General features: G+C 44.2%; 2 protein-coding genes across 3 annotated transcripts in view; one reads left to right on the top strand and one right to left on the bottom strand.

Moving 5' to 3' along the window:
- LOC143956233 (uncharacterized) overlaps positions 1 to 25,518 on the bottom strand; it is an 89,848-nt gene that overhangs the window by 5,771 nt on the left and 58,559 nt on the right. Inside the window, exons 1-6 of one of the 2 annotated variants that reach the window (XM_077466411.1) lie at positions 5,254 to 5,355; positions 4,907 to 5,026; positions 4,363 to 4,551; positions 4,153 to 4,276; positions 3,763 to 3,860; positions 3,512 to 3,647 (exon numbers count right to left, since the gene is read on the bottom strand). In XM_077466411.1, the coding sequence (XP_077322537.1) occupies positions 3,512 to 3,647; positions 3,763 to 3,860; positions 4,153 to 4,276; positions 4,363 to 4,551; positions 4,907 to 5,026; positions 5,254 to 5,340 (754 nt within the window). In that variant the 5' untranslated portion in view covers positions 5,341 to 5,355. Of the gene's footprint in view, positions 1 to 3,511; positions 3,648 to 3,762; positions 3,861 to 4,152; positions 4,277 to 4,362; positions 4,552 to 4,906; positions 5,027 to 5,253; positions 5,356 to 25,518 lie in introns of those variants that run through there. The other variant, XM_077466412.1, reaches the window with a different exon arrangement.
- The window catches only part of LOC143955185 (uncharacterized), a 54,118-nt gene continuing 39,269 nt past the window's right edge, over positions 10,670 to 25,518 (top strand). The window contains exons 1-5 of the mRNA XM_077465276.1: positions 10,670 to 10,743; positions 15,231 to 15,347; positions 15,464 to 15,561; positions 15,661 to 15,802; positions 20,003 to 21,219. Coding sequence (XP_077321402.1) covers positions 15,269 to 15,347; positions 15,464 to 15,561; positions 15,661 to 15,802; positions 20,003 to 21,219 — 1,536 coding nt within the window. The 5' untranslated portion in view covers positions 10,670 to 10,743; positions 15,231 to 15,268. The remainder of the gene's footprint in view (positions 10,744 to 15,230; positions 15,348 to 15,463; positions 15,562 to 15,660; positions 15,803 to 20,002; positions 21,220 to 25,518) is intronic.

Consider the following 25,518-nt stretch of genomic DNA (forward strand, 5'->3'; position numbering starts at 1 on the left):
CACTGTTGAGAGGAGAGGGAGAGAACCGAGGCTCGGGTGGCCGCATTGCTGGACCATGGGACACTTTAGCTGCTAAACACAAAAACGGGTGAAACTCCGCTTTAACTATTACCGTGCCAGAAGTCCCCTTGTGCCAAGGAATTTAACCCCCGTTGTGCTAAACTCCGTTCTGCCCATGTGCCAAGGGCCGTTAACCCCTGCTGTGCCAAACTCTGCCTGTGCCAAGGACTTTAAACCCTGTTGTGCCAAATTCCATTCTGCCTGTGTACCGAGGACTGCTAACCCTGCAGTGCCAATCTCTGCCTGGGTGTCCTGGATTTCTATCCCCCTGTGGGCTATCCCCCCCTTTTGCTGTCCCAGATTGCCATCCTGAAGATCCCTCTCCCTTGCTGTGCCTTCTGTTTGTGCTGTGGACTGGTTACCCTGTTGTCTGTACCCTGAAACTCCCCAAAAGACGCATGTGCGTCGGGCTTCGTGTGATCTGCGCTCCTAGTTCAGCTTAGTTCAAAAATAACATTAAGGATTCATATATGTTGGTATATGGTCATACAGCAATCAATTGTGATGGGTGATCACAGAATTATTTTCATGGTCAGGAAAAAAAGCTTCACAACATGTAGCCAAGTCTGGAGCATCCTCCAGGAGGAATGGAGATGGACCTTTCATATGCTGTACAGTATCTCCTCCTCATTTGTTGGGAACATGACGTTATATTGAGGAATGGAGATGGACCTTTCATATGGTGTACAGTATCTCCTCCTCATTTGTTGGGAACATGACGTTATAGTGAGGAATGGAGATGGACCTTTAATATGGTGTACAGTATCTCCTCCTCATTTGTTGGGAACATGACGTTATATTGAGGAATGGAGATGGACCTTTCATATGGTGTACAGTATCTTCTCCTCATTTGTTGGGAACATGACGTTATATTGAGGAATGGAGATGGACCTTTCATATGGTGTACAGTATCTCCTCCTCATTTGTTGGGAACATGACGTTATATTGAGGAATGGAGATGGACCTTTCATATGGTGTACAGTATCTCCTCCTCATTTGTTGGGAACATGACGTTATAATGAGGAATGGAGATGGACCTTTCATATGGTGTACAGTATCTCCTCCTCATTTGTTGGGAACATGACGTTATATTGAGGAATGGAGATGGACCTTTCATATGGTGTACAGTATCTCCTCCTCATTTGTTGGGAACATGACGTTATATTGAGGAATGGAGATGGACCTTTCATATGGTGTAGAGGTCGACCGATATGGGTTTTTCTCTGGCCGATGCCGATGCCGATATTTAGAAATCATGGCGGCCGATAGCCGATATATGATGCCGATTTTTTTGGGCCGATATGTTAGGCCGATTTTTATTTTATTTATTTATTTTTTTCCTTTTTTATTTATTATTATTATTTTTTTTAATCCCCCTTGATCTAACACACCTTTCCCATTGGGGCGTTTTTCAGGCGCTTTTGGGCTAAAAATAGCGCCTGTAAAGTGCCTGCAAAATGACTCCCCTGCAGTCTGTGTGAAAGGCAGAGTGCTTTCACACTGAGGCGATGCGCTGGCAGGATCTTAAAAAAAAGTCCTGCAAGCAGCACGTTTGGAGTGGTGTATACCGCTCCTCCACCACTCCTGCCCATTGATATGAATGGGCACCACTGCCGAAGCGCATGCAATGCAATTTGGCAGCGGTGCTTCATGGGCGCATTTAACCTCTTCCTTGGCCGCTAGCTGGGTTATATGTGCCCCACTAGCAGCCAAATAGCACCGCTAAAATGATGGTAAAGAGCCGCTAAAACTTGCGTTTTACCATCAACGCTCCAGTGTGAAAGCAGCCTTCATAAGTGATACAGAAAATTTCTTACATTTAAACATTTATTAAACAAAACAAACCTCCAATCAGTTTACTTGTATGTATGATTTAGATAAAAAAAAAAAAAAAAAATAAAAAAACCTATGTATTAAATAAAAACAGGTAGTCAAAACTTTTGGACGAAAAAAAAAAAAATGGGCTAACTTTACTGTTTTTATTTTATTTTTAAATAGTGTATTTTTTTCCCAAAAAAATGCATTTGAAAGACCTCTGTGCAAATGCCGTGTGACATAAAATATTGCAACAACCACTATTTTATTCCCTAGGATCTCTGCTAAAAAAATATATATAATTTTTGGGGGGTCTAATGCCCCGTACACACGAGAGGACTTATGTCCGACAGACTTCCAAAGGAGTTCTGCCGGAGTTCCGACGGAGTTCTGACAGACTTTTCGGCCGAACGGACTTGGCCACACACGATCACACTAAACTCCGACGGATTCGAACGTGATGACGTACGACTGGATTCGACGTAGGAAGTTCATAGCCAGTAGCCAATAGCTGCCCTAGCGTCGGTTTTAGTCCGTCGGAGTAGCACACACACGAGCGAATTTTTCGAAGGGGACCGGGTCCGGCGGAGTTCCGTCGGGAAAATTTGAAGCATGCTTCATTTCTAAAGTCCGTCAGACTTTAGCAAAGCTAAAGTCCGTTGCAGCCCACACACGATCGGATAGTCTGACGGACTCAGTCCGTTGGAGTTTGGATGTCGAAAAGTCCGCTCGTGTGTACGGGGCATAAGTGATTTTCTGGCAGAAAATACAGGATTTTTACTTGTAAGCAACAAGTGTCAGAAAAGATTTAGTCTTTAAATGGTTAAACTGAGAACTTCTACACAGAGATGACTTCATTCATTCAAGTGTAAACATTGTATCATTTAGTTCTTTTCTTGGCAGTCTGCCCAGAGAGGAGGAAAGTGTTGCTATGACGACTCAGACAACTCACACTGACTTCTTACAGAAGTCATTTCAAAGTCCCGCTGCAGTTCTATATCGGCTTTTTATCAGCACAATCGGCCGATGCCGATTATTTAAAAAACGGCAAATATCGGCCGATATATCGGCCGGCCTCTAATATGGTGTACAGTATCTCCTCCTCATTTGTTGGGAACATGACGTTATATTGAGGAATGGAGATGGACCTTTCATATGGTGTACAGTATCTCCTCCTCATTTGTTGGGAACATGACGTTATATTGAGGAATGGAGATGGACCTTTCATATGGTGTACAGTATCTCCTCCTCATTTGTTGGGAACATGACGTTATATTGAGGAATGGAGATGGACCTTTCATATGGTGTACAGTATCTCCTCCTCATTTGTTGGGAACATGACGTTATATTGAGGAATGGAGATGGACCTTTCATATGATGTACAGTATCTCCTCCTCATTTGTTGGGAACATGACGTTATATTGAGGAATGGAGATGGACCTTTCATATGGTGTACAGTATCTCCTCCTCATTTGTTGGGAACATTATTTTTCTTTTTTTTTTTTTTTTTTTTTTAAGGGTGAACTCAATGGACATATGTTATATGTTATATGTAAGAATGTAAATACAAAACTTCATACTCATAGAAGTAAAGTGAAAATGTCAATGGTTTTTACATTTAGTGTTTATGACTTACTTGTGTCCATATGTAGAGAAGATTCCTCCTGTTTACTTTTCCTAATCATCTCCCCCTCCTCCATAGACTGCTGATCTCCACTCACCAACCTCTCTTCTTCTTTAATCTCAACTTTGATTTCTTTCACTTCTTCACCCTAAACCCCAAAGATGATAGCGTATATTGATAAAAAGGGTCATGAGACTACATTGAAGAATGTCTTTTCATAGCTTAGAATACACTTTTAGGTCTACAAGCTCAGTCCCACCTACCTGATGATGGTGGGGGATGGTGTGACCTTCCTGTGTGGAATCCCGGGAATACAGAGGACGGGGACATCTCTCTGGTGGGTTCCCATTACTGGATCCATCTGTAGGAAACACACACACTGACACTGACATACATTGTTTCTATGGGATTGATTTACTAAAACGAGAGTGTGCAATATCTGGTGCAGCTGTGCATGGTAGGTTCTAACTTCAGCTTGTTGAATTAAGCTTTGACAAAAAAAACTTGGAAGTTGATTGGTTTATCTGCAGAGCTGCACCAGATTTAGCACTCTCTGGTTTTAGTAAACCAACCTCTATGAGTTTATCAGATGATGGGGGATCTAGGTGGAGCCTCCGTACTGCTCTCTCCTTTACAATAAAGTCTCCTCTTACCCGGTGATGTGAGGGGCGGCTGATTGTCCATCATGACGTCCTTGTAGAGATCCTTGTGTCCTTCTAAATACTCCCACTCCTCCATGGAGAAATAGACAGTGACATCCTGACACCTTATAGGAACCTGACACACACAATGATACAGTCACCATCCAGACACATCCCTTGTCTGTTACTGGATAATGTCCCAGAATTCCCGGCACCGCTCACCTCTCCTGTCAGCAGCTCCATCATCTTTTTGATGACCTCTAGAATCTTCTTCTTGTCACATAAAGGAGGCAGGAACACAGATGAAGGGACATTGATGTGTCTCGGGGTTCCTCTCTGTTCTTCTGACACATGATAACGTCTACTGGAGGTCACATACTCACCAGATGTCTTCTTCACTATTGTGTAATCCTATTGGGGGACATCATGAGAAATGTGAATGATTACTAAATACATTCAGTGACATTCGCAGAATCTCCCAGTCAGGTCTGTGTTTTATTAATAGAGATAAGAGTGATGTCATGTGACCTCCCAGAATCCTCCTCACCTCTCCGGTCAGGTCTGTGTTTTATTAATAGAGATAAGAGTGATGTCATGTGACCTCCCAGAATCCTCCTCACCCCTCCGGTCAGGTCTGTGTTTCATTAATAGAGATAAGAGTGATGTCATGTGACCTCCCAGAATCCTCCTCACCTCTCCGGTCAGGTCCGTGTTTTATTAATAGAAATAAGAGCGATGTCATGTGACCTCCCAGAATCCTCCTCACCTCTCCGGTCAGCAGGTAGATGATCTCCAGGGTGAGGTTCAATATCCTCTCAGTCATGTGACTCCGGTCCTCCTCCATCCTCACTGAGTTTCTCATGTGATCTATACAGGAAGCCCCTCTCTGTAGATGAAAAATAAAATGAGAATTATCTGGACTGTATTGGGATGAAAAATATCTGCAAAAAGTTCTGACAGAGGCTCTGGATAGTTGGATAAATCGCTTTATATATACAGTATATGGGTATCATCATCGGCAGGAGATAAAACACATCACAGTGACTATGGAGGAAGAGGACGGACATGACGGGGGGGATTACTGGGTGTAAATATAAAATAATATCTTATTACCTCCTCTGCTGCCAGTCTCAGCAATGTCTCCTCTCTACTTCCTCCCAACTCACTGCTCACCCACAACTTCCCCTTTATATGTGCCATCACTTCCTGTTTCCACTTTACATCACTTCCTGTTTCTGCTTTCCATTGACAATATGTGATATGTCCACCTACTGGAAAATAAAGAAACTGACACCTACGTTGCTCTTCAATACTTAAAGTGGAGGGCCACCCTAAAAAAAAAAAGCATTAATATTCTTAAAAAAAACATTTAAAAAAAATTTGAAAAACATTTTTTTTTACCTGCCCAGAAATCCCTGTTGCTAGGCAGTCTTCCTAATCTGCCTTCTTCCTGCTCCTCTGTGATCTTCGTCTTCTCGCCTCCTCCGCGTTGTCTTCTGGGTAATGGGGCGCGCTGTGTTCTGGGAACTGTGTGTTCCCTAACACAGAGCGTCCCATTCACAAAGCGCCGCGCGACTCGCGCATGCGCGGTAGGAAACGGGCAGTGAAACCGCAAGGCTCCACTGCCTCTTTCTCTTAGTGAGGATGGCAGCGCTGGGACCCGAGAGCCGAGGGACATGTCAGCCTCGGCAGCCGACATCACGGGCACCCTGGAAAGGTAAGTATCCTTATTAAAAGTCAGCAGCTACTTTTGTTTCAGCTGCTGACTTTTAAAAAATTTTTTTTAGGGCTGAAATACCGCTTTAAAGAGGGATTTCACTGGAAAGAAAATTATTAAAAGCCAGCAGCTATAAATACTGCAGCTGCTGACTTTTAATAAATGGACACTCACCTGTCCCAGGGTCCAGCGATGTCGGCAGCCGAGACCGATCGATCGCTCGGCTGCTGCCGCTGCCATTTTACGTGAGGGAATCAGGAAGTGAAGCATTGCGGCTTCACTTCCCGGTTCCCTACTGCGCATGCACGAGTCACGCAGCGCAATGGGAGTGATCTGCGCTGTCTCTGGGACCTGTTTGTGTCCCAGCAGACAGCGCGCAGGGACAGGTAGAAGCACAGACTCCTGTGGGAGTCTATGCCCGGAAGTGGGTGCAAATACCTGTCTTAGACAGGTATCTGCACCCCCCTCCCCCCTGAAAGGTGCAAACTGTGACACAGGAGGGTGGAACCCCGCTTTAACAGTAAAGAAATATAATGAAACGGATTTGATTTTGTTTGAAAACTGATCAATAAGGAAAACTAAAGAACAGAAAATCTAATTTGAAAAAACAACAGTTTTATTAAAGACAAGACTATGGGAAGTAAAATGGAGTGTTTGTTTCCCTCTTGAGTGTCCGGTGGATATAGTCAGAATTAACACTGAGAAGAATAACACAGGAGAGGCACTAAGCTTGTTGTTGAATGGTAAACAACACCATGTCCCCCAACTGTCCCTGATTTAGAGTGACTGTCCCTGATTTCAAAGGGACTGTTTCTGATTTCGAGGGACTGTCCCTGATTTTGAGGGGCTGTTGCTGATTTCGAGGGACTGTTGCTGATTTCGAGGGACTCTACCTGATTTTGAGGGTCTGTTCTTGATTTTGAGGGACTGTTCTGGATTTGGTGGGGCTGTCACTGATTTCGAGGGACTGTTCCTGATTTCGAGGGGCTCTTCCTGATTTGGAGGGGCTGTTTCTGATTTCGAGGGACTGTTCTGGATTCGGAGGGTTTGTTCCTAATTTCGAAGGACTGTTCCTGATTTTGAGAGTCTGTTCCTGATTTTGAGAGACTGTTCCCGATTTTGAGAGTCTGTTCCCGATTTTGAGAGACTGTTACTGATTTTGAGAGACTGTTCCTGATTTTGAGAGACTGTTCCTGATTTTGAGAGTCTGTTCCTGATTTTGAGAGACTGTTCCCGATTTTGAGAGTCTGTTCCCGATTTTGAGAGACTGTTCCTGATATCGAGAGACTGTTCCTGATTTTGAGAGACTGTTCCTGATTTTGAGAGACTGCTCCTGATTTTGAGAGACTGCTCCTGATTTTGAGAGTCTGTTCCCGATTTTAAGTGTCTGTTCCCGATTTTGAGAGACTGTTCCTGATATTGAGAGACTGTTCCTGATATCGAGAGACTGTTCCTGATATCGAGAGACTGTTCCTGATTTCGAAGGGCTGTTTATGATTTTGAGAGACTGTTCCTAATTTCGAGAGTCCATTCCTGATTTTGAGAGACTGTTTCTAAGTTTGAGAGGCTGTTCCTGATTTCGAGAGTCTGCTCCTGATTTCGAGGGTCTGTTCTTGATTTCGAGGGACTGTTCTTGATTTCGAGGGACTGTTCTTGATTTCGAGGGACTGTTCTGGATTTGGTGGGGCTGTCCCTGATTTCAAGGGACTGTTCCGGATTCGGAGGGTCTGTTCCTGATTTCGAAGGACTGTTCCTGATTTCAAGGAAAAAACAGGGAGGGGGAGGCGCTGACCTGAGTGTAGTATTAAAATGATGACTTTAATAGGATAAGATTAAAAACACTTACAAGATGATAGAAGATGCATGCTCGTCAAAGTAAAGTGCAGTCCTGGCATTCCACGTGGCTCTGTGGGTCCCACCACTGTTCCGGATAGCTGGAAAGGATTGAAAAGCTGGCTGGAATGGATCACTGTGTTTCTCCAGGAGCAAAGGAACCAAGCAGCTCCACACAGACCAGCATGGACCATGGAACAGGAAGTGATGTCACTGGCGTCTGACTGGACCTAGGCAGGGCTGGAATCTTGTCAATCAGGGCTTCAGTGATGAAAGGCAACATGCTCGGAGCTGACTGCTCCTTCTATTGGCCTTCTATTTAATCTTATCCCTATTAAAGCGGTAGTAAACCCGCTAATGTTTTTTTTTTTGCCACCTGCAAAGCAAAAGGCATAATGAGCTAGTATGCACCGCATACTAGCTCATTATGAAATACTTACCTTAGAACGAGGCCCCTACATCTGGCCAGATCCACGCAGAGGGAGCTGACATGCTCCCTCGGCATTTCTTCTGGGTATTGCGGCTCCGGCGCTGTGAGTGGCCAGAGCCGCGATATCGTCACTCCCGCGCATGCGCGCGGGAGATTTCATCCCGGCCAGGTCCGGCCACTGCCGGGCTTTCAGCCGAGAATCCCCTTGTGCGCATGCGCCGCTGCAGTCAGCGGCGGATACCGAGGGGAATATCACCTAAACAGGTTTAGGAGATATTTTTTTTACCTACAGGTAAGCCTTATTATAGGCTTTCCTGTAGGTAAAAGTAAAAAAAAATGAGTATACAAACACTTTAAAGTCATAATTTTAATACTACACTCAGGTCGGCGCCTCCCCTCCCTGTTTTTTCCTTACATGTCTTGCAGAGTTCTGGACACACTCTGAAGGATGGCTGCCTTCTTTTTAACCCTTAATACCCCTTTCCATGGATACATCACAATCCAGATATTACTGCCACAGACTATACTCCTAAGGATTACTCCATCTGGAGCGCCAGATAAACACTGACTATACTGCTGTTCCTGATTTTGAGGGGTTCTTCCTGATTTTGTGAGGCAGTTCCTGATTTTGAGGGACTGTGTCTGATTTCAAGGGACTGTCCCTGATTTTGAGGGGCTGTTTCGGATTTCGAGGGACTGTTTCGGATTTCGAGGGGCTGTCCCTGATTTTGAGGGGCTGTTCCTGATTTTGAGGGACTGTTCCTGATTTCGAGAGACTGTTCCTGATTTCGAGAGTCTGTTCCTGATTTCGAGAGTCTGTTTCTGATTTTGAGGGACTGTTTCTGATTTAGAAGGACTTTCCCTGATTTCGAGGGACTGTTCTGGATTTGGTGGGGCTGTTCCTGATTTTGAGGGGCTGTTCCAGATTTTGAGGGACTGTCTCTGAGTTTAAGGGACTGCTCCTGATTTTTGAGGGACTGTTTCTGATTTTGAGGGACTGTTTCTGATTTCTAGAGACTGCTCCTGATTTTGACGGACTGTCCCTGATTTTGTGGGACTGTTTATGATTTCGAGGGAATGTCCCTGATTTTGAGGGGCTGTTGCTGATTTCAAGGGACTGTTCCTGATTTTGAGAGATTGTTTCTGATTTCGAGGGACTGTTCCTGATTTAAGGGGTTGTTCCTGATTTAGAGGGACTGTCTCTGATTTGTTCGAGAGTCTTTTCCTGATTTCAAGGGACTGTTCCTGATTTCGAGACTCTTTTCCTGATTTTGAGGGACTGTTCCTGATTTAAGGGGTTGTTCCTGATTTAAGGGGTTGTTCCTGATTTTGAGGGGCTGTTCCAGATTTTGAGGGACTGTCTCTGAGTTTAAAGGACTGCTCCTGATTTTGAGGGACTGTTCCTGATTTTGAGGGACTGTTTCTGATTTCTAGAGACTGTTCCTGATTTTGAGGGACGGTTTCTGATTTTGAGGGGCTGTTCCTGATTTCAAGGGACTGTTCCTGATTTTGAGAGATTGTTCTTGATTTCGAGAGTCTTTTCCTGATTTTGAAGGACTGTCTCTGATTTAGAGGGGCTGTCCCTGATTTTGAGGGACTGTTCCTGATTTAGAGGGGCTTTTTCTGATTTTTGAGAGGCTGTTCCTGATTTGGAGGGACTGTCCCTGATTTCGAGGGATGGTTCCTAATTTAAGGGGCTGTTTTTGATTTTGAGGGGCTGTTACAGATTTTGAGGGACTGTCCATAATTTGGAGGGACTGCTCCTGATTTGGAGGGACTGTTCCTGATTTCAAGGGACTGTTTCTGATTTCTAGAGACTGTTTCTGATTTCTAGAGACTGTTCCTGATTTCGAAGGGTGAAAGGGTACAGCCGGCCTTACGTGATCATCTTTTGGCTCTGGCTGGACAGTGCTGTCGGGTACAAGGTCTCCAGCCAAAGACAAACCTCCAGCTTACTTCACAGGTGTTGCTCATCTTCTCAGGGGTATCTTGGTTCTGAGACTCAGCCTCACCTTTTGTGGCCAATCACAGGCCCAATCTGGCTCGTTGCAGTGCCCACACAGGATCCAGGCACTGACCACTGCAGCTAGGACACAGCATCGTCCCTTTAAAACGTGGCTTTTAGCTGCATCAGTTGTTATCACTAAAGAGCCAACTGTTTTCTCTAAAACACTGTACTGGGGTGATGCGTACGGTTGCAGGCATCACCCCGGTTTAATATTGGAATAATCCCTTGCCTGGTGCCCCCCCAATATGTAACCGTTTTGTTCCATAATATCCCCTGGATACCTATTGTTAAATTGTAACTCCATTTTTAATTTATGTTTTTTTAATTTTGTGAATTTTAAACATAATCGCATTTTAGAAACTTAAATGATCTGTTTTACTTTTTTTTTTGTCTGTAATACGCTCAACAATACTGAAAAACTCACCAAGAAGCGGCTGTTTAAGCATTTACAAAAAGAGACTGCAGTTTGTATTTTCTCCACAAGGTGGTGATCTCACTTATTGCAGGTGGAACGCAGGAGACAGGAAGTGATGCAAAACAAAGACAGGAAGTCACGGGAGAGAGGAAAGCTGGGGGAAGCAGAGGGAGAAATTCCTGCAACCGGCGGTAGAGGAGGTAATAAGATATTTTATATTTACACCCAGTAACTCCCGTCATGTCCGTCCTCTTCCTCCATAGTCACTGTGATGTCTTTTATCTCCAGCAGATGATGATACACACATATATAGAGCGTAATAATATATAGATAAATAAATCCTAAATATAGAACCATTTATCCAACTGTCCAACCAGAACCTCAGGTTTATAGACCAGATGCATCTTAAATATAGAGCCATTTATCCAACTATCCACCCAGAGCCTCTGGTTTATAGACCAGATACATCCTAAATATAGAGACATTTATCCAACTATCCACCCAGAGCCTCTGGTTTATAGACCAGATGCATCCTAAATATAGAGACATTTATCCGACTGTCCACCCAGAGCCTCTGGTTTATAGACCAGATACATTCTAAATATAGAACCATTTATCCAACTGTCCACCCAGAGCCTCTGGTTTATAGACCGGATACATCCTAAATATAGAACCATTTATCCAACTGTCCATCCAGAGCCTCTGGTTTATAGACCAGATGCATCCTAAATATAGAGCCATTTATCCAACTATCCACCCAGAGCCTCTGGTTTATAGACCAGATACATTCTAAATATAGAACCATTTATCCAACTGTCCATCCAGAGCCTCTGGTTTATAGACCAGATGCATCCTAAATATAGAGCCATTTATCCAACTATCCACCCAGAGCCTCTGGTTTATAGACCAGATACATCCTAAATATAGAACTATTTATCCAACTGTCCATCCAGAGCCTCTGGTTTATAGAACGGATACATCCTAAATATAGAACCATTTATCCAACTGTCCATCCAGAGCCTCTGGTTTATAGACCGGATACATCCTAAATATAGAACCATTTATCCAACTGTCCATCCAGAGCCTCTGGTTTATAGACCAGATACATCCTAAATATAGAGCCATTTATCCAACTGTCCATCCAGAGCCTCTGGTTTATAGACCGGATACATCCTAAATATAGAACCATTTATCCAACTGTCCACCCAGAGCCTCTGGTTTATAGACCAGATACATCCTAAATATAGAGCCGTTTATCCAACTGTCCATCCAGAGCCTCTGGTTTATAGACCGGATACATCCTAACTATAGAACCATTTATCCAACTGTCCATCCAGATCCTCTGGTTTATAGACCAGATACATCCTAAATATAGAACTATTTATCCAACTGTCCATCCAGAGCCTCTGGTTTATAGACCGGATACATCCTAAATATAGAACCATTTATCCAACTGTCCATCCAGAGCCTCTGGTTTATAGACCGGATACATCCTAAATATAGAGACATTTATCCAACTGTCCATCCAGAGCCTCTGGTTTATAGATCAGATACATCCTAAATAAGAATGGGCTCGGGCGTGTTCGGAACGAACCCACCATGAAGCTGGCACTGCCCCCTGCCTATCATTGGCAGCATGTGTACAGTGGTGTGAAAAGGTCTTTGCCCCCTTCCTCATTTCCTGTTCTTTTGCATGTTTGTCACACTTAAGTGTTTCGGAACATCAAACCAATTTAAACAATAGTCAAGGACAACACAAGTAAACACAAAATGCAATTTGTAAATGAAGGTGTTTATTATTAAAAGGTGAAAAAAAATCCAAACCATCATGGCCCTGTGTGAAAAAGTGATTGCCCCCTAAACCTAATAACTGGTTGGGCCACCCTTAGCAGCAACAACTGCAACCAAGCGTTTGCGATAACGTGCAATGAGGCTTTTACAGCGTCCTGGAGGAATTTTGGCCCACTCATCTTTGCAGAATTGTCCTAATTCAGTTACATTAGAGGGTTTTCGAGCATGAACGGCCTTTTTAAGGTCATACCACAACATCTCAATAGGATTCAGGTCAGGACTTTGGCTAGGCCATTCCAAAGTCTTCATTTTGTTTTTCTTCAGGCATTCGGTGGTGGACTTGCTGGTGTGTTTAGGATCATTGTCCTGCTGCAGAACCCAAGTTCGTTTCAGCTTGAGTACACGAACAGATGGTCGGACATTCTCCTTCAGGATCTCTTAGTAGACAGCAGAATTCATAGTTCCTTTTATCACGGCAAGTCTTCCAGGTCCTGAAGCAGCAAAACAGCCCCAGACCATCACACTACCACCACCATATTTTACTGTTGGTATAATGTTCTTTTTATGAAATGCAGTGTTCCTTCTACGCCAGATATACTTGGACACACACCTTCCAAAGAGTTCCACTTTTGTCTCATCGGTCCACAGAATGTTGTCCCAAAAGTCTTGGGGATCATCAAGATGGGTTGTGGAGAAATTGAGACGAGCATTGATGTTCTTTTTGCTCAGCAGTGGTTTTCTCCTTGGAACTCTGCCATGCAGGCCATTTTTGCCCAGTCTTTTCCTGATGGTGGAGGCATGAACGCTGACCTTAACTGAGGCAAGTGAGGCCTGCAGTTCCTTGGACGTTGTTGTGGGGTCTTTTGTGACCTCTTGGATGAGTCGTCGCTGTGCTCTTGGGGTAATTTTGGGCGGCCGGCCACTCCTGGGAAGGTTCACCACTGTTCCATGTCTTCGCCATTTGTGGATAATGGCTCTCACTGTGGTTCGCTGGATTCCCAAAGCTTTGGAAATGGCTTTATAACCCTTTCCAGACTGATAGATCTCAATTACTTTCTTTCTCAATTGTTCCTGAATTTCTTTGGGTCTCGGCATGATGTGTAGCTTTTAGGGATCTTCTGGTGGACCTTACTGTGTCAAGCAGCTCCTATTTAAGTGATGCCTTGATTGTGAACAGGTGTGGCAATAATCAGGCCTGGGTGTGGCTAGAGAAATTGAACTCAGGTGTGGACAACCACAGTTATAGTATGTTTTAACAAGGGGGGCAATCACTTTTTCACACAGGGCCATGATGGTTTGGATTTTTTTTCACCTTTAATAATAAACACCTTCATTTACAAATTGCATTTTGTGTTTACTTGTGTTGTCCTTGACTATTGTTTAAATTGGTTTGATGTTCCGAAACACTTAAGTGTGACAAACATGCAAAGGAACAGGAAATGAGGAAGGGGGCAAACACTTTTTCACACCACTGTATATGCAGCTGCCAGTCGTGAAATGCCTCACTGCCTGTGATTGGAGGTGTGCTGTGATGGCTTCCTGAAGGTTCGATTAGAACACCCCTGAGCACATCCTTAATTTGCACCCACTAAAGCCCCGTACACACGGGCCAAATGTCAGGCAGCATAATAGAAACCGTCCGACATTCGGACATCCGCCCCTGTGTACTGTAGCCGGTATGACAGAAGCCGGAGGTTCAGCCGGCTTCTATCGAAAAGGGGCATGACTGAAAAAGGTCTGCCAACCGTCTGTGGATCATCGATCTTAGCCAATGGCTAAGAGCGCTGACCGGGGTGTTCTGGTGGGGGGGGGGGGGTGTTCCCCTGTCAGAACACAACAATGTCAGCCCTGAGGGATGGTGTGCCCCCAAGGAGGTGCAGGAAGATGTCCACTGCCACCGGAACCAGCAACACGACTTGACTCAGTCTCACCTGCTTTTTCTGTCTTCCCTCAATCTGCTCTGCCACAAATGGGGAAGTGATTGAAGATCCGTCCAGAGGAGCGGAGGAGGAGAAAACGACGGCAGCGGGGGCAGAGGCGGGACTCCAGGAGCATCCTTGGCACATGTGCCACCCGCAATCCCGGACAGGCCAGCCCCGCCACCACACATGATCCTATTCACTTAATCACAGAGTGCTGGCTGGCCATTGCCGAGACTGAACATGGCGGCCCGGATCGCAGTGACACCGTAAATACAAATAGGAAATAGGAGACAGAGTGACACACACTGGTGCAGGATTCGCCCCCCCCCCCCTAAATGTTACGCCTGAGGCTACGGTTCCCCCCACGCTGTACCACTTGAGGTGAGGAATATATCTGGTGAGCCTTTAAAGTGGTTGTAAACCCTTACAAACCACTTTGCCATACAGGTAAGCCTAGATTAAGGCTTACCTGCAGGTCCAAGAAATATCTCCTAAACCTACACGGTTTAGGAGATATTTACAAAAAGACAAAAAGTTTCCGCATGCTCCGTAAACAGCGGAGCGAAGGTGCACTGGGCATGCCGCTGCTAACGCCGATACGCTGTTAGTGGCGGCTCCCGTGCACATGCGCGGGAGTGACGTCATCGCCGTTCCGGCGCTGCGAGTGGCCGGAGCAGCGATACCCGGAAGAAGATGGACACTCTGCGCTACAGGGGACAGCGGTGACATCGCTGGCTCCTGTGTCAGGTAAGTGACACATAATGGGCTACTATGCGATGCATAGTAGCCCATTATGCTTTACCTTTGCAGGGAGACAAAGAGGAAGTAAACCCATCAGGGTTTACTTCCTCTTTAACACCCAGCAGCTGTCATTAGAGGACATCACCCATCACAGTGCCTCCACCTCACTGCCTGACAACAGAGGTAAACCGTGGTATGAAAATATTAGGTGACTGTTTCATTGTCTGTTTCAGGTTTCTGAGAGCTGTCAAGATATAGCCATCTATTATCCATGGAGGAGTATTCAGAAGGACACAAGGATCTCCACAAGGACATCAAGATGGAGGACCAGCCGCCCCTCACATCACCGGGTAAGAGGAGACTTTATTGTAAAGGAGAGAGCAGTACGGAGGCTCCACCTAGATCCCCCATCATCTGATAAACACATAGAAACAATGTATTCAGTCAGTGTGTGTGTTTCCTACAGATGGATCCAGTAATGGGAACCCACCAGAGAGATGTCCCCGTCCTCTGTATTCCCGGGATTCCACACAGGAAGATCACACCATCCCCCACCATCATCAGGTAGGTGGTAATGAGCATGTAGAAGCTATGAAAGGACATTCTTCAGTGTAAACTCTTTTTCCTTTTTAACAAATGTATTCTATCATCTTTGGGCTTTAGGCTGAAGATATGAAAGACATCAAAGTTGAGGTTAAAGAGGAGGATGAAGAGACGTTGGTGAGTGGAGATCAGCAGTCTATGGAGGAGGGGGAGATGATTGTGAAAAGTAAAGAGGAGGATTCTTCTCTTTATATCGGCACAAGTAAGTAATAAACACTAAATACAGAAATTGTTCACATTTTCATTTTACTTCTATCTGTCCAAATATTTGCATTTTTTATGTCATTTAACCACTTGCCCACTGGGCACTTAAACCCCCTTCCTGAAAAAAGACAGAGAAAGTTTTGTAAACAAAAACGCATTTTTCTTTGTTTCTGTTATAAAATTTTGCAAATGATTATTTTTTCTTGAGACACAAGCCAGGACAGTACAAATACCCCCCCCCCCCCCCAAATGACCCCCTTTTGGAAAGTAGACATTCCAAAGTATTTAGTAAGAGGCACGTTGAGTTTTTTGAAATTGTAATTTTTTCCCACAATTCTTTGAAAAATTAAAATGTCCTTTTCTTTTTTTTATCACATAATTGTCATTTTAACAGGTTATTTCTCACACACAGCATATGCATACCACAAATTACACCCCAAAACACATTCTGCTATTACTTCCGAGTACGGCGATACCACATGTGTGAGACTTTTACACAGCCTGGCCACATACAGAGACCCAACATGCTAGTAGCACCTCCAGGCATTCTAGGAGCATAAATTATACATCTTGATTTCTTGACTACCTTTTGCACTTTTGAAGGCCCTGGAGCACCAGGACATTGGAACCCCCCCCCCCCCCCAAAAAAAATTACCCCATTTTGGAAAGCAAACGCCCAATAATATAATCTATGAGGCAAAATGAGTCTTTTGCACATGTCATTTTTTCCCACAAGTTTTTGGAAAATGGGAAAAAAAATTAAAACGCATTTTTATTTACACAAAGTTGTCCATTTATACAATATTTCTAACACATAGCATGTACATAGCCACAATTACACCCCAAAATATATTCTGCTACTCCTCCCAAGTATAATGATACCACATGTGTGAGACTTTTTCACAGTCTGGCCACATACAGAGGCCCAACATGCAGGGAGCACCATCAGGTGTTCTAGGGGCATACATTTCAAATCTAATTTGACTACCTATTACACTTTAGTGAGGCACTTTAGTGGCATGGATGTGGCATGGATGAGAACTGATGTGGCATGGATGAGCATGAATGAGACATAAATGAGCCATGGATGAGCCATGCATGGGGATGGCTGAGCATGGATGGGGATGGTGGAGCTGTGCATGGGGATGGCTGAGTATGGATGAGGATGGCTGAGCAAGGATGAGGATGGCTGAGCAAGGATGAGGATGGCTGAGCAAGGATGAGGATGGCTGAGCAAGGATGAGGATGGATGAGCAAGGATGAGGATGGCTGAGCATGGATGAGGATGGCTGAGCGTGGATGAGGATGGCTGAGCGTGGATGAGGATGGCTGAGCGTGGATGAGGGTGGCTGAGCGTGGATGAGGATTGTTGAGCAAGGATGGGGATGGCTGAGCATGGATGGGGATGGCTGAGCATGGATGGGGATGGCTGAGTATGTATGAGGATGGCTGACTATGGATGGGGATGAGTGCAGGAATGGGCACAGAGCAGCGCTGTGGGCACTACAGATCCAGCCCACGGCACTGCTGCAACGGATCTCTCCCCTCTCACTGTACCCATCGGTACGGACAGGGGAAGAGCTAAGCCAGGCATGCGGTGGCTTGTTTACAGCTGATCACTCCATCATTTGATGGAGCAATCACGTGGTAAAGAGCTTCTGTCATTGGCCCTTTACCGTATTCCCGAGTGCACGCCCCCATTCTGGAAGGACGTTATAGTATGCCCTCCCAGAATTATCCAACCGTGCTGCAGACATTTTTCGGCTATTCAAAACAGATGCTGTCACATCCTTCTGTATAGGAAAGAAACCTTAACTGTTAACATTAAGAACATCATCAATGTACCTACCCCATCTCCCAACCCATTGTGGATATTGTACACCATATGAAAGAATTGCCTCTACTCCTCATCAGAAGCAGGCAATTATATTAACCACACTACCCAATGTTCCCAACAAATGATGAGGAGTTCCTATACACCATATGAAAGGTCCATCTCCATTCCTCCAATATAATGTCATGTTCCCAACAAATGAGGAGGAGATACTGTACACCATATGAAAGGTCCATCTCCATTCCTCAATATAACGTCATGTTCCCAACAAATGAGGAGTAGATACTGTACACCATATGAAAGGTCCATCTCCATTCCTCAATATAACGTCATGTTCCCAACAAATGAGGAGGAGATACTGTACACCATATGAAAGGTCCATCTCCATTCCTCAATATAACGTCATGTTCCCAACAAATGAGGAGGAGATACTGTACACCATATGAAAGGTCCATCTCCATTCCTCAATATAACGTCATGTTCCCAACAAATGAGGAGGAGATACTGTACACCATATGAAAGGTCCATCTCCATTCCTCAATATAACGTCATGTTCCCAACAAATGAGGAGGAGATACTGTACACCATATGAAAGGCCCATCTCCATTCCTCAATATAACGTCATGTTCCCAACAAATGAGGAGGAGATACTATACACCATATGAAAGGTCCATCTCCATTCCTCAATATAACGTCATGTTCCCAACAAATGAGGAGGAGATACTGTACATCATATGAAAGGTCCATCTCCATTCCTCAATATAACGTCATGTTCCCAACAAATGAGGAGGAGATACTATACACCATATGAAAGGTCCATCTCCATTCCTCAATATAACGTCATGTTCCCAACAAATGAGGAGGAGATACTGTACATCATATAAAAGGTCCATCTCCATTCCTCAATATAACGTCATGTTCCCAACAAATGAGGAGGAGATACTGTACACCATATGAAAGGTCCATCTCCATTCCTCAATATAACGTCATGTTCCCAACAAATGAGGTGGAGATACTGTACACCATATGAAAGGTCCATCTCCATTCCTCAATATAACGTCATGTTCCCAACAAATGAGGAGGAGATACTGTACATCATATGAAAGGTCCATCTCCATTCCTCAATATAACGTCATGTTCCCAACAAATGAGGAGGAGATACTGTACACCATATGAAAGGTCCATCTCCATTCCTCAATATAACGTCATGTTCCCTACAAATGAGGAGGAGATACTGTACACCATATGAAAGGTCCATCTCCATTCCTCAATATAACGTCATGTTCCCAACAAATGAGGAGGAGATACTGTACACCATATGAAAGGTCCATCTCCATTCCTCAATATAACGTCATGTTCCCAACAAATGAGGAGGAGATACTGTACACCATATGAAAGGTCCATCTCCATTCCTCAATATAACGTCATGTTCCCTACAAATGAGGAGGAGATACTGTACACCATATGAAAGGTCCATCTCCATTCCTCAATATAACGTCATGTTCCCAACAAATGAGGAGGAGATACTGTACACAATATGAAAGGTCCATCTCCATTCCTCAATATAACGTCATGTTTCCAACAAATGAGGAGGAGATACTGTACACCATATGAAAGGTCCATCTCCATTCCTCAATATAACGTCATGTTCCCAACAAATGAGGAGGAGATACTGTACACCATATGAAAGGTCCATCTCCATTCCTCAATATAACGTCATGTTCCCAACAAATGAGGAGGAGAAACTGTACACCATATGAAAGGTCCATCTCCATTCCTCAATATAACGTCATGTTCCCAACAAATGAGGAGGAGATACTGTACACCATATGAAAGGTCCATCTCCATTCCTCAATATAACGTCATGTTCCCAACAAATGAGGAGGAGAAACTGTACACCATATGAAAGGTCCATCTCCATTCCTCAATATAACGTCATGTTCCCAACAAATGAGGAGGAGATACTGTACACCATATGAAAGGTCCATCTCCATTCCTCAATATAACGTCATGTTCCCAACAAATGAGGAGGAGATACTGTACACCATATGAAAGGTCCATCTCCATTCCTCAATATAAGGTCATGTTCCCAACAAATGAGGAGGAGATACTGTACACCACATGAAAGGTCCATCTCCATTCCTCAATATAACGTCATGTTCCCAACAAATGAGGAGGAGATACTGTACACCATATGAAAGGTCCATCTCCATTCCCCAATATAACGTCATGTTCCCAACAAATGAGGAGGAGATACTGTACACCATATGCGCCCAATTGAAAGTGTTGAGCTCTAAAAGGCATTCAGTATATGACTTTTGACTGAAACACGTTCTAACGTATTTAAAACTTGTTTTCCAACAGATGGACACTATGTTTGGGATACCTCTGAGGGACAACTTATTTTATCTCAAAGCTACAATACAGAAAATAATAGAATCAAACAATATTCTCGAGGAAAAAATTCCAGTCCTCAAAATGTACAAAATAGAGCTCACTTTGTGGAGAGACCTTCCAAGTCTGAGGAATCTTCTGATAAATCACATACTGTTACTCCAGATGTTCACCTAGGATCTCACAGTACAGCTACATCAACAGACCCATCGAATTCCAAGGAATCCTCTTCAAGCCATGAAGGAGCTCCCAAAGCAGAGAGTTCATTGTCACTGTCATGCCCGGTGTGTGGGAAAACTTTCACTGGCAGGAGGCCACTTCGTCGACACAAGAGAATTCACAAGACTGATCGTCCTTATACGTGTTCAGTGTGCGGGAAAGGATTCATTGAGAAAAGAAAGCTTATTATGCACCAGAGAGTTCACACGGGCGAGCGCCCCTTTTCATGTTCAGAGTGTGGGAAATGTTTCATCGAGAAAGAAAAACTTCTTACGCACCAAAAGATTCACACGGGGGAGCGTCCCTTTTCATGTGCAGAGTGCGGGAAATGTTTTATTTATAAAGGAGACCTTCTTAAACATCAGAGAAGTCACACCGGTGAACGTCCTTTTTCATGTTCGGACTGTGGGAAAAGTTTCACTCAGAAAGGGGCCCTTGTCATACACCAGAGAATTCACACGGGCGAGCGTCCTTATACGTGTTCAGAGTGCGGGAAAAGTTTTAGCGTCAAAAAAGTACTTCTTACACACCAGAGAATCCACACAGGTGAGCGTCCTTATTCATGTCCAGTGTGCGGGAAATCTTTCAATGAGAAATCGGCATTTGTTATACACCACAGGAGCCACACTGGCGAGCGACCTTATTCATGTTCTGACTGTGGGAAATGTTTCATTCAGAAAAGGGATCTGGTTATACACCAGAGGATTCACACAGGAGAGCGTCCTTACTCATGTTCAGAGTGTGGCAAAGGTTTCATTTTGAAAAATGCACTCGTTATACACCTAAGGAATCATACGGGCGAGCGTCCTTTTTCTTGTACGGAGTGCGGGAAAGGTTTTATCGACAAAGGAACCCTTGTCAGACACCAGAAAAGTCACACAGGCGAGCGGCCTTTTTCGTGTTTAGAGTGCGGGAAAAGTTTCATTCATAGGGGAGATCTTCTCAGGCACCAGAGAAGCCACACCAGCTAACACCCAGTTCTACAGTTTAGATGGCAGGAAACCTTTCACCTAGAAAAAGGAGACTTCCTATACACCAAGGAAGTCACACTTGTAGGAGCCCTTTTATGTTCAGGGTCCTGGAAATGTTTTATACACAAGCAAAATCGTATTAGACATACCTGCTGTTTCCTTTGTTAAATGTAAGGTAGGTAGCAGTGGGAGGGGCTTAAAGGGGATCCATAAACATAACCTGTGCCTAGTCCCTATGTACACCGCACAAAAATAACAGTCCTTGTAGCCACAAAATATTCCTGATTACTGTACCCCAACTGACAGCCTCACAGACACACATAAACCTCAGGACAAAGGATCATTTTAAATAAAGATGACAATTTTTCCATTACATGTGCTTTCATGCACATAAAAAGAATATCAACCTTAAAGAGAAACTTCATTGAAACCAACTACTGCTGGGTCAATGAACACCTTGGTCAGGGCTACGTAATGTATAACATAATGTGGCAACAGTAGAACCTTACTCCACAGAAAGGGGTACATACTGGCCAAAGTTACATTCCACCTACAGATGGACTGGCTTCTTTTGTCTCCTAAAGACTCCCTTTGTGAGGTCTGCCTGCTACAGTGCCTGGCTATCTCCTATCCCCCTTTCCATGATATACAATAAAAACCCCAGCAGGCTGAGTGGAAGCCCCCACATAATAAGCATGATAGGTTTGTAGACCTGGGAAGTCTAAAGTTATAAGTACACCAAGGAGCTTTCGAAACCCTACAAGCCTTCGAGGTTCAGGAGATAGACTCAAGTGGAACGGGCTGTGAGATATTGGGAGCGTGGAAAAACTAAGCCCTGGTGGGCAAGGCAAAACGCGTTAGGGTAGGCCTTCTTGGTGGACACATGTTGGCTGAAGCCAATCCTTACTTACATGTCATGGTGGCTGGCTGGGAGGTGCTTTCTTGGCCAATGTTACATTCCACTTACAGGTGGAATGGCTTCTTTTGTCTCCTCAAGACTCCTTTTGTGAGATCTGCCTGCTACAGTCCCTGGCTATCTCCTATATCCCTTTCCATGATATACAATAAAAATCCAACAGGCTGAGTGGAAGCCCCCCGTAGTAAGTATGATAGGTTTGTAGACCTGGGAAGTCTAAAGTTATAAGTACACCAAGGAGCTTTTGAAACCCTACAAGCCTCCGAGGTTCAGGAGATATTTGAGTGGAACGGGCTGTGAGATATTGGGAGTGTGGAATGACTAAGCCCTGGTGGGCAAGGCAAAACGCGTTAGAGTAGGCCTTCTTGGTGGATACATGTAGGCTGAAGCCGATCCTTTGTGAGAGATGCCTGCTACAGTTCCCCCCCAACAACTGCTTGGACAATTAACACCTTGGTCAGGGCTACGTAATGTATAACATAATGTGGCAACAGTAGAACCTTACTCCACAGAAAGGGGTACATACTGGCCAAAGTTACATTCCACTTACAGGTGGAGTAACTCCATTTGTGAGACCTGCCTGCTACAGTGCCTGGCTATCTCCTATTCCCCTTTCCATAATATAAAATAGAAATCCAGTAGGATAAGTGGGAGCCCCTCATAATAAGCGTGGTAGGTTTGCAGACCTATGGACGCCAAAGTTATAAGTACACCAAGGAACTTTCGAAACCCTACAAGCCTCTGAGGGTCAGGAGATAGACTCAAGTGGAACGGGCTGCAAGATTTTGGAAGCATGGAAAGACAAAGCCACGGTGGACGGGACGAAACGCGTTATTCCTAGCATAGCCTGAGGTCAGCGTGGAATAAATACAATTTTTTCTTTTTTAAAGATCCAGTAGGATAAGTGGGAGCCCCTCATAATAAGCATGGTAGGTTTGTAGACCTATCAACTCCAAAGTTATAAGTACACCAAGGAACTTTCAAAACCCTACAAGCCTCTGAGGCTCAGAAGATAGACTCAAGTGGAACAGGCTGCAAGATTTTGGAAGCGTGGAAAGACAAAGCCACGGTGGACGTGACGAAACGCGTTATTCCTAGCATAGCCTGAGTTTAATAGTTACATAGTACTATGGTCATCCACATACAAAACACACCTGAACGGCACAACAGTACTCAACCATAGTTAAACATGGGCAAATATGGCAGCATGCTGGAAATGATGACGTTTCATGGCCAACAAAGAGGCGAGGACAACCGCGCCAATATATACGGGCAACAAAGAAGCTGGAGCAATATATTACTAAGAATATTCAACGTCCAATCCAACCCCAACTTGTCTTTCCCCAATTAACCTTTTCCTAACTTACTGCACCTTATCGCTTCTTTTCTGTTTGATTTTTTTTTTTGCGGGACATGGGAGTTCACGCACTTTCGGTTAGTACCGCCCCTCCTACAGGAAGATTGGACACTGGCAAACAAAAAAAATTGTGGTCCAGCCCAGGAAACTCCTCCTTCCCATCAAGGATCCACTCAACCCCAACCCCAGTTATTGAGCCTAAATGGGCGACTGTATATAGCGTATCCACGAACTCCAGACTCTCTCAGACGTCTCTTGTTTTTCATATAGCATGCTTGCCAGAATTTCTTGTAGCATAAGGAGATTTTATTTTTCATTGTGATACCACCATCCACCGGTGATTTTAATGCTTTAGAGATGGATATTTATGCAGGCAATATATATATATATATATACACGCTGTTATCCCGAAAATAAGACCTACCCTGTTTCCCCGAAAATAAGACCTAGCGTGATTGTCGGTGATGGCTGCAATATAAGCCCTACCCCCAAAATAAGCTCTAGTTAAAGTCCTTGTAGGTCTTATTTTTAGGGTATGGCTTATTTTCGGGGGAAACAGGGTAGCATGATTGTCGGTGATGGCTGCAATATAAGCTCTATCCCCCAAAAAGGCTCTAGTTAAAGTCCTTGTAGGTCCCACGAAAATAAGCCATACCCTAAAAATAAGACCTACAAGGACTTTAACTAGAGCTTATTTGGGGGATAGAGCTTATATTGCAGCCAGCACCAACAATCGTGCTACCCTGTTTCCCCGAATATAAGCCATACCCTGAAAATAAGAAACAGGGTAGCATGATTGTCGGTGATGGCTGCAATATAAGCTCTATCCCCCAAATAAGCTCTAGTTAAAGTCCTTGTAGGTCTTATTTTCAGGGTATGGCTTATTTTCGGGGGAAACGGGGTAGGGCTCATTTGGGGGAGGAGGGGTAGGGCTTATATTGCAGCCACCACCGACAGTCACGCTAGGTCTCATTTTCGGGGGAAACAGGGTAGCGTGATTGTCGGCGATGGCTGCAATATAAGCCCTACCCCCCAAATAAGCCCTAGTTAAAGTCCTTGTAGGTCTTATTTTCAGGGTATGGCTTATTTTCAGGGGAAACAGGGTAAACCACCGACAGTCACGCTATGTCTTATTTTGGGGGGAAACAGGGTAGCGTGATTGTCGGCGATGGCTGCAATATAAGCCCTACCCCCCAAATAAGCCTTACCCCACTTCCCCGAAAATAAGCCCTACCCTGAAAACAAGGACTTTAACTAGAGCTTATTTGGGGGGTATGGCTTATATTGCAGCCATCACTGACAATCGCGCTAGGTCTTATTTTTGGGGAAACAGGGTATATATATATATATATATATATATATATATATATATATATATATATATATATATAAAATTAGCATCTGGAGATTTCAGCAAGCAGTTTGTTTTAGAGGTCTAAGCGGACACCCTTAAGAATATTAACTAATATTCTAGATACTGAATGAATCATTGTATATACTGTATTCTCATCCAGTAACATTTGATTTTTAGGGCAGGTCCAACTTTGAAAAAGGTTGGGGGAGGGGGGGGGCATCGGGGTAAGTCTTAACAACCCCAGTAGGTACCACATACCAGTGAGAGAGGACTTTTAATTAACTTCCGCAAGGCTCATATTGAGTATCCTATTATCTCAAAAACAAAATGAAAGGTTTGAAATTGATTAGGGGAACATTGGGATAAATCTTGGCAACCCCAGTAGGTACCAAATACCTATGCTAGAGAGGACTTGTATTTAACTTCAACGAGGGTCATATTGATTATTCCATTGTGTATTCTTACCCTGTTTCCCTGAAAATAAGACCTAGCGGTATTGTCGGTGATGGCTGCAATATAAGCCCTACCCCCCAAATAAGCCCTACCCTGTTTCCCTGAAAATAAGCCCTACCCTGAAAATAAGACCTACAAGGACTTTAACTAGGGCTTATTTGGGGGGTAGGGCTTATATTGCAGCCATCACGACAATCACGCTAGGTCTTATTTTGG

This window comes from Lithobates pipiens, unplaced genomic scaffold (assembly GCF_037356315.1).
Source record: "Lithobates pipiens isolate NorthernLeopardFrog02 unplaced genomic scaffold, aLitPip1_a1.2 Scaffold_35, whole genome shotgun sequence".
Taxonomy (NCBI): Eukaryota; Metazoa; Chordata; class Amphibia; order Anura; family Ranidae; genus Lithobates; species Lithobates pipiens.